Here is a 10287-nt window from a genome sequence, read left to right on the forward strand (position 1 = left end):
AATAAATAAATGCAAAAAGAAGAGCAGGATGCAACAAAATTAATCTGTTTATTAATTGTACCTTAACCACATTGTCTTTGGCCACAAGGACTGACTGTTCCTTCTGCAGGCCGTCCGAGCCTCTCTGGCCCCAAACTTTAGTCCACTTGATCCTGGGGGGTTCGTGGAGAGAGCCAGCACTGGGACGGAGGGTGAAGATGCAAGGGAGCAGAACAGATTTAGATAGCTCCTCACTAATGGTCTGATGAGTCACCTTCCGCATATTCACCACTGCRTCAGCATTGGTTAAACCTGAGCAGAGGAGAGAAGAGAAATTCATCAGTTCTGTCTTTGAAATGTAGCTTCTAAATGTGATTTCTCGTTACATTACAAGGACTTTAGGTAATTGATTCCCGAGGACAAAAACATGATTTCCTTCCCATTTATCTTGTTCCATCAGATTCTACTTGTGGAAAAACAGATGCAAGTCTCTGATCAGTGGTAATTAATCCAGCAGACCGTTATTGTGTAGCCTGACAGTGAAAGTCAGGGATACACTGTTTATAGAAAGTGTCAAATGTAAGCCAGACTCTACACAAAACTTTTATTCAGAATTAAAAACTTAGCATTACTTGAAGGAATACGTATTACATGCTCTTCATGCCAGAGATTTAGACTAAAATCATTTTATGATGAGAAATGACCTCAGACTATAGAATAATGTTTTTGCCCAATCTCACACTTGGAGTATGTTTAGGGCCCTATGATTTCTGCAATGTGGGAAAATGTGGACGAAATCGAAGTATTGAACCAAAGCTAGACAGCTGGTTCTCTGTGGAGCATGAGCCCAGTGCTCATCCAACTGAATCATGGCTTCTTCAAAGCCCACCCAAAATAGTCAATCTGAACAACCATGTCTTTACTAGATGCATCCCACCAAAGTCAAACAGACCAATTATGTATTCGACAAACTCTTCCCACATACCAAGAACCTCCTACTTAGTGACTGCAGAGACACTCTTCTYYTTGAAACAGCATTACAAGACAAAGCACAACTGCTCTGAGACACATTTCTTCACTAAAACTGCTCCACGAGCCCAAAAAGTTTAGGAGGTAAAACCAGCTGGCAGCAGCCAACCTGACACCAAAGGTWTGGCTGCTACAGTAAAAACAGTAGTAGGTCAGCTACGTTTTCACCAAACACAAAAAGTCTTAGAGTGATGGTGAGGTTATGAGGCTGCAGAATTCACTTTTCTGGGATTTTAAAAACAAAGTGAGCTCATTGCTGCCCTTGTATACATCATGGGTATACATCATATATCATGGCTGCCCTTTATATAACTGATGTGCTGTTGTACCTGAACACCAGAGCACAGTATGGTTTCTCTTACATTTTCAGGACCTTTTCTAGCATAAACACTTACTTTCTCAGGACCAGTAGTCCTTTTGGGAACTACAGCATGATATGATGGACTGCTACCTTTGGTTAGGACAAACTTAGGACAAAATATATTGTTCTTTAATTGTTGACTTGTTTGTCATTTTTGAGCTACTTATCAGCCGTCATTCACTACTGCTCTCATACAGGTACCTGCACAGGTACTCTCTGTTGCTACGCAACAACAGTAAAAACTTTATTTTCTTTTGATGTTTTTAAAAGGACAGTTTTAGTGTATCTAGTAGAACACGTTGAGAGAATGCATGCATTAAAATCATGAAACATTAAACAACAAGGGCTTAAAGAATAATTTTCTATAAAAGGCCAGTCTCTAGTTGATCATGATCATTGTAATGGGCACCCTTTGGTTTAAACTATCTTTTAAAATTTTGCCCTTTTGTGTTTTTTTGCATCCACTGTGGTCATAAGTATAGTTTTTTGGACAAACAAGACTTTTGTTTATATTCTTATTCCTTGAGACTTATTATAAGTCAGACTTCACACTATATTGTCAATATCTCCAAAACCAACCCACTGACTGTCAAAGTGTTTCTGGCCTTAAGTCTTTTCAGACAGTGTCAGACATTATCAGCATGGCAGCAGCTCTCACAATGAATGCCTCTGACTCGTTTTACATCCTGGTGATATTATAGCAGAAGCTGTCTGTCATAGTTTCACCCTTTTAGAATCCAAAAGCAAAACATTTTCCCCCCATTTTTTCAGAAATTCTTTGAGAAATGGGACTGGACTGAATGTAGCATTGCTCTGATTTTTATTTCTGCTTTTGTATGGTGAGTTTTCTTTGTTGACTGCTGCTAAAGGTAAGTCTGTGTGTTGTGTTAGCAAAATATCTCCTGAATCACTGGATGGATTTGATTGAGACTGAGATAGTAGTCCTAGGATGTGCATCTACAAATTATCTTTTGGAGTTAACCTGTTTTAAGATCACCACACAGCTACCCAATCTTAGCAAACACAAATATTTCTACTTATACCTCAATCAGTTTCTCATATGCAGAGAAAAGATTTAGTGTGACTGTAACTGAGAATCATTCCCAATATGAGCACGCACTCTGATGTGTGTCCCATCAGTGTATGAGTGTATTTTAGTCTCTTTAGATTGGTTTATCTGTATTAGCTTTGTAGAGAGACATAGTATAGTGCTGTGTGAATGGATAAATCAGTACTGTAAAGCGCTTTGAGTATCCTTGTTGGATAGAAAGGCGCTATATAGGTAYAGTCCATTTACCATTTAAAGGCACAATGTGTAGGATTTTTTCAAGTCTTTTAGCCAAAAGTGAGATAATCACTAATGACAATAAAAAACATATAATCATTGCAGACAAAGACCTTGTTTTATTATTTTTACCTTATAAAAAGCTGTTTATATCTCCATGGTCGCGGGTCACCCTACAGGCAGCCGCCATCAGGCAGCCGCCATCTTGTCTACGAAGGCTCATGAAGGACAAACTGCGGTGGCGGTGTCAAAAACGGTTTTAGTTGTAATCCTATAAATGTAATATTTGTTGTCTGTCATTGTAGCTGGGATANGTGGGGGTGGGGGGAGGACCAAGGAGGATTATTCAACCACTCAACCACTAGAGGTCGCTGAAAACAACAAATCCTACACACTGTGCCTTTAACTATTGGAGAAAATCACATCAGTCTGTTAGCAAAACATCTTATGAACCACTGGATGGGTTTTGTTGAAACTCTCAAAGTAATCCTTGGGTGATCATCTGCAACTGATTAACTTTTAACATCAATTCAGTTCAAGATGCCAGCCACAACCAACTGAATTAAAAAAAATGTCCATACAGAAATTTTATAGATATTACACCAACTTTAGGAGAGTGTAGCTAAGACACATTCAAAACACCTACTCAGGGTTGTCAACCCGTTGATCACAATCGACCAGTAGATCAGTGAGATTTAACCCGTAGATCCTGAAAATAACTGAGGGGAGTATGAATTGCTAGCAGTTGATAACTTTCTGACAAAATGAGCTAGGACCTTTCAGCTTAAACAAAACAGGAATGGCTGAGTTTCCACCTTCAAAATAAAAGATTTGTGCCATTAATGAACAACAAATGCCTGCAAAAAACAATTGCTTGTCCTTTATTTTGAAAAATGTAAAGCAGAGTTTTTCCCCCTCCTGTCAGCAGTTTGTGCGGATTTACAAGTGAACTTCCACCCTGTCACTCATTACAAGACACAGCTTTGCAAGGTAGCTGGCAGCTAAAATGGAAATATGAAGTTAAAATAATTAAATCAAATTACAGGTGCTCCCTCACTGACAGACACCTCAAAAACTGCATCAGATTGATGAGTCAAACTACAAAAAACTTACAGGAAGTGTTCATTCAGTCTGAGATGGACTGATGCTGAGAAAAATTACAGTTCCATTTATGTTAAGATAAAATAACAGATTTGTTTTAATGTTTTTACATTGTTTAAACTCATTGTATGTGTGCTGACTGTTTTCTTTTTTCATGTTTTTTATATTTTTGCTACCTATTTCTGCATATTTTGTGCAATTTTCTGAAGATATGTCCTGTGACTTAGTTGTTTTTTTGTAACTTTTGTTTTTCCAAAAATTAACTTTATTTACAACCTTTTTCCCTAAAACTGTCTCCTTAATTAATTTAAAAATGTTTTCTTTTAAGTATGTTCTCTCCATTTTTGTACTTTGAGTTTTTCCCAACCATCACTTGACTTGAATGAGTTTTACTGGAGACACTTTTCCTTTTGGCACGGTAAAATGTGATGCTGCATAAGATCAATTAATTTATTTGATTAGGGAAGCTGCTGTCAGACATTCTGCTGTTTGTATGTTAAAAGGAAATGTGACAACTTTAATAAGTTCATCAAAGTTCATCTTGGAAAATTTCATAAATGGCAGTACATTTTATCTGTTACAAAATATSTTAAGTAGACCTATCAGTTAAAGTACAAACAATAATAGTAATTTCTATGAGACAGGTTTATAAGCTTCACAGCCATGTTTTACTAATGACGATGTTTGAGTAAAACTAAGTGTAGTCACCTAAATGCAGCATGTTCCKTTTCTATCTCTTGCATATTTTAATTGAAAATTCTACAGGTTCTAAAATATAATAGGCTAATGAGCAATTTTATTAAAATATTCTTTTGAGAAACCTAACTGTTTTGGGTCGTGGTGGTGAAACATTGAAGGAGAACATTAGCCCACTGATTCCTTTTCATTAGAGTCTGTTTCCACTTCACACTCCATGTTTGCCCTTCTCCAGCTCCATTTGATTAAACGTAGGTTAAAGTGTTGAGCCGGCAGGGTCAGGCTGTCCTGTCTGTAATTTAATGRCACATTGTTGGAACAGTATTTTTCTTTCAGCAATCACAGACACTCCACTGTGAGTCACTCAACCTCACCATCCTTTTCTGTCTCTCCGCCTTTTCATTTGTCCTAACCCTCCCCTCCTCCCTCCCCATGTCTTGCTGTTCTCTCATCCCCTCTCCACCTCTATGGCAGGACCACATGCCCGCTTTTGGATGATTATTACAACTCTWTTCTTTTACTCATCATTCATTTTTCTCATCTGTTCTGTCTTTTATGTATGCAGAAAAGTGTGCTTTTTAAGTTGCAGTGTGGTTCACAACATACTGGAACCAATCTCCTCGAAAGTGGCTGGACATTACTTTACTCTGGAGTTGCCCAAGGTGAGAGGTGCCGAGCTGGTGTGCCAAGCCCCCCAACTTGGTGCCTGTGTGTTGGAGTTTACCCCAGTAGATAAGAGGGTAGCTTCTCTGCTCCTTTGGGTGGGAGGACAGGCTCTTGTGGTCATTTGTGCCTATATATGCACCAAATGATTGGAGGATCCAGCCTTCTTGGAGTCCTTAGCGGCATGCTGGAAGGTGCTCCAGCTGGGAATTCCTTTTCTCTGCTGGGGGACTTCAGTGCCCACGTGGGTAACAACAGCATGACCTGGAGAGGCATGATTGGGAGGAACAGCCTCTCCGATCTGAACCCGAGCAGTGTTCTGTTGTTGGACTTCTATGCTAGTCACAGTTTGTACATCATAAATACCATGTTCCAACATAAAGTTGACCACAAATGGCACTAGGACACCCTAGATTGCAGATTGATGATTGACTTTGCAGTAGTGTCATCTGATCTGCAGCCACATGTTTTGGACACTTGGTTGAAGAGAGGAGCTGAGCTGTCAATTGATCWCCACCTGGTAGTGAGTTGGATCAGATAGCAGGTAAGATGCCGGAAAGACCTTGTAGACTTAAATGTGTAGTGAGGGGGTTTTGGGAAAGCCTCGGATGTGGGAAGAGGTCAGTGAGGCCTTGGACAAAGATCTTGATTCTGACAAACCATCCAAATCTGAGTCCATGGTGCTCAGTCAGAAAAGGGTGGATTGCTCTCTATGGGTTGGGGGTAAAGTTCTACCTCAAGTGGAGGAGTTCAAGTATCTTGGGGTCTTGTTCACGAGTGAGGGAAGAATGGAGCGTGAGATTGACAGACGGATTTGTATATTTTGCATATTCTGTATCGGTCTGTTGTGGTGAAGAGGGAGCTGAACTGTGAGGCAAAACTCTCTCTTCGCTGGTCAGTCTACGTTCCTATGGTCACAAACTCAGGACGTCAAAATCGTAAGTGTGCTGTACTCACTTCTACCTACTTAGACCCACCGGAGAGGAGGTTCTGAGACAGTGCGGCTGGGAGAGATGCATTGGGCCGAGACCAAGCCAAGTCGAACCGCGTACAAGAGCGTCCGTGGAGATTGTGTGGCCGAGGCTGTCACTGTTAACAGTCAACACCAGAGGGCGCAGATTAACAGCTTTCTTTGAGGCACCTAAAAAAGGCACCGAAGTTAAAGTTGTGTTTCWGTCTGTGTACTACYGTTGATGTTCGCCCCGGTGCCATACTGGAACTGAGTTTCRGTACCCAACCCTAGCCCCWAACCTATTTCTGACTGGTTAGCATGTCCACTGTGTTTAAAGTGAAAGCTACTAACCAATTAGGACCAGAGAAATGTTTGTTAAATATCTGGGTGAACACAATTCAGTTTTTTTTTTTTTGCTGCAGCTACTCTACACTGGATATAAGGCACAACGCCAGAGTGTTATCAGCCCTGCAGACCAAAACACACACACACACACACACACACACACACACACACACACACAAATCCATGAATGACAATCAGAGTTCATTCCTGCTGTCATACACTGTATGAGCTGTTTACTTTAAAAGGCACAGTGTTTCTCTCCTAATAGCTTTTTTGGGCCCTCCCATCTTATTTTCCTCTCCCCATATAAACATGAACACACTCCTTCACTTCAATTCTCCAAGCGGCATCACTTAGACAAGTGCTACTTGTTTAACACCCGCCTTTGCTATCTATATACAGTATTGGTGTATTTGGCAATATACAGCAGGATTTGAGCTTGAAAATGGCCTCTGATTCAGCACTGGCAACAAGTTCAGCCTATCAAGCAAGTTGGCTTGTGAATCAAAAATGCAAAAAGCTTTTGGAAAGTAGAATGGAAAAATGAAATAAAAGGGGATTGGAAAACAAAGGAGGAAAACAGTGCAGGCCACTAACATTGACTAAACTGGACCCAGCGGATCACTCTTCACCATGTTTGTGTTTTTCCACACATTCACAAAATTTTATTTTGGAGTAGCTGTAATTCACAGTAACCCCCTAATTTTCACTAGATACAGTTCCGCTTAGGTCAGACTTTTACAGTAAATACGCAACCATTAAAATCAATGAAAGCATTTACATTGGCKCCGCAGGACGGCAGTGAGCAGACGGCAATCTGCCAAAATTAAATTCAATCCTATTTTTGCAAAATGACGGACATGCACGGGAGTCAATCTACAAAGAAATAAGGTTGCACCAACAGAAAAAGGAACAAGCGCAACATTGGTATTTTCAAAATAATTTAAAAAAGGCAGATTAAGTTTGTTGAAATCCCAGCTATATTAATAAAAATAAWGATATATTTCTACACAAATTTTGTCTAAATGAATTGTTCTGTTTTGGAAGAAGATGGCAACATGTAGCGTGCAGCAAATGATTTCACACACARTACACATGGATTTTAATTTGAAATCAAAAGTTTCAAAAATACGACAGCGATCCAGTTTCAACTGCGTTTGGAGTMTGTCTTCCACAAAATWAATTTTGCTCTGACGTCTACATTTATCTCTGGACTTATTGAGTGATCTCACATTTCCTGCACACACTCCTCGGACMACTTCTGTGCGTCGCACCGGAGCAGAGGGTACGCTGTATAAATTGGGATGTAAATGAATGTTGRCAAACTGCGCACCACAGCAGAAGAGAGCAGAACCGCATCTAGTGTGAATTAGGTGTAAAAGTACTACAAACATACAGTATTCTCTAAAATATACTTTGAACCTCTGTCTGATTAATAATTGTCTTCTTCAGRCTTGAAAGGCAGCAGAAATATTTGGTTTAGATGATTTCAGGTGGATATGGATCTCTGCAACAACATAAAGAGCCTGTAACAAGTTTGAGAGAGGAAGGAAGTAAGGCTTTCCCCCAMTCTTGTGTAAAATGGGGCATCAGTAAATTTTATAAGAGTTCACCCCTTACAAAGCAGAACTTGAGTCAAGGGACTCTTCACATACAGATTATCTGTCTTAAAGTAGAGTTACTCMTGGAATCCAAAAATCTAAAAAATGTGTTTGATCACGTCAATAATTTTATAAAATAATTTTCATTAATATCAGCATTATTCATGTTTCAAACATTTCAAAATCAAATWAAAAATCTTCACCCCAGCAAAAGCTTAACGGGATGTGAAACATCTTATCAAACAGCCGCTGATTAAATGTCAGAGTGTGACCTCAGAGTGCAGAAAGCAAATCAGGTTAAAATGGAATTTAAAGAAACCTCTGTATGATTTTAGGTCAGAGGTTGTTGGAAAAGAGAGCTTCCTTCACACTACAAGCTACCCTGGTGTAAACTAGCCCCTTGTTCTTCGCTTTTGTACAGAGGGTCTGGACCCTCGTCTTTTGAGGAATGATTATATGCTGGAGGCGTGGACCCAAGCATGCTGTTTAAAAAGATTGGATCTGATTTTACTCWGTCGCTAATGATTGGTTGTGACAAATGTGGTGACCCAGCTCAACCGTGAAGGAAGCTAAGCTAAGAAGCTAAAATTGTTTGTGATGTAAACAACCATCCACTACTGGGAAGATAGAAGTACCGAGCTGAACGAGATGGCTGTTAATGAGTGCTTCAGGCTTTGTGAGACAAATTTTATTCAATTTGGAAGCCTTGTGAACACAGACAGGCTTCATTCACTTCCTCCTCTGCCATTGCTAAACTACAGGCAGACTAAAACAGTGCAGAAAATCAATGTTGTCGTTCASAACTCCTCCTCCTGTTTGTTGATTGGCCCGGTTGAAGTTCTACTGGAGAATCCTTTGTCTATGGGAATAAGCCAAGACGGAGCAGAATTGAGCATAATTGTGTAAGAAGGCCAGGCTAGCTGTAAAACCCAAACACAAAGAAAACCAGGTAGTTTTGAAGAATAAACTAACACTTTTTCTTTGTCAGAGTGAAGTTAATTGTCCATGTTGAAAACTGCCATCCCCTGTATGTAATATGTGCACATTACTGGCACACATCTCCAAACATGGTTTCGTCTTGACTTGTCCAGATCCTGCTACTAACTGGGAAATGCAAAACTATCTTCACCCTACCTCAAGTGTTTGGCTTATTGTTTTGTTTTGTTTTGTTTTGTTTTGTTTTTTTTACAAAGAAGTGGTTTTAGACAGCTGTTTGAAGGACTCAATATTTAACAAATTATGTGTTTGTGATACAGTGGCTCTGCCATTTCTCAGCAGGCACGCCTTGATGTATTGATTTTGGGGTGTTGTGGTCAATTCTGTACGATTATGCTCAGGAAGCAATTTCCACATAAAGCACAATGCATTCCCACAAACCCATCACTTTGACCAGGACCTGACGCAGACAAGGCCTTTGTCATTAAAATAACATATTTCACTTTTATGAAGTTATATTAAATGTGCTTCACAATCATAATGCTGTTTAGAAACAGTGTTCTGATCAAATAAAAAGGCTGAACATTCTGGCTGCAAGTACATTTCCTTGAGTGAGGAGAATTCAAACTCTTCTGATAGCTGATACAACTTCTTTGACTTGTTAAGTTCTACTCAGTATTTTTGTGTCTTCACTCTCTTGATTCATAAACAGAAGATTGTGTGAAATGTTTGATTTCAAAAGATCAGACCTTGTGTGTAAAAAAGCTCATGTTTCAGTGACTATAAGGATGTATTTGACTGAAACGTTCTAATAACAAAACCTTTTTTGTTGTTACAGTGAAGCTCCACATAGTTGTATTTCAGTTTGTGTAATCAGTCTTTAACAAATTTTTTCATGGGACCTAAACCGGAAATACAGTACAGCGATGAACGTCATTTTATTTTCTACCGTACTTTTCATTGAGTTTTTAAGCTAAATTACTAAGATCAATATAATTTACTAATTTTGAGTCATAATTCATGTAAATTCAGTTTTACAAACAAACAAACAAACAAACAAAAAATACACCCTCTGCTTGGAGTGCAAAATTTTGACCTTCTAACAGTACCGTGTGGTGTGTAGCTAACAGTTTAGCTCTTGTGTAGTTTTGTTTGGTTCTAACTGCATTACGATGCTGCCACAAACATGCTGTTGGGCTTTACTGGACCACCTAAAACAAAAACAAATGTGCTGTTTCAGAACCAGAAAAAGGTGCGTCTAAGTGTAACATGCTGATACAGTCACTTACACACACACACACACACACACACACACACACACACACACACACACACACAC

At 39.4% G+C, this 10287-nt stretch overlaps 1 protein-coding gene across 1 annotated transcript in view; it reads right to left on the minus strand.

The window, feature by feature from the left end:
• Nucleotides 1-10287, minus strand: part of ncanb (neurocan b) — a gene marked incomplete at its 5' end in the record, with an annotated part of 221252 nt that overhangs the window by 145106 nt on the left and 65859 nt on the right. Inside the window, 1 exon segment of the mRNA XM_014016766.1 lies at nt 62-291. Within this exon segment, the coding sequence (XP_013872220.1) occupies nt 62-291 (230 nt within the window).

This window comes from Austrofundulus limnaeus, unplaced genomic scaffold (genome assembly GCF_001266775.1).
Source record: "Austrofundulus limnaeus strain Quisiro unplaced genomic scaffold, Austrofundulus_limnaeus-1.0 Scaffold153, whole genome shotgun sequence".
NCBI classification, from domain to species: Eukaryota; Metazoa; Chordata; class Actinopteri; order Cyprinodontiformes; family Rivulidae; genus Austrofundulus; species Austrofundulus limnaeus.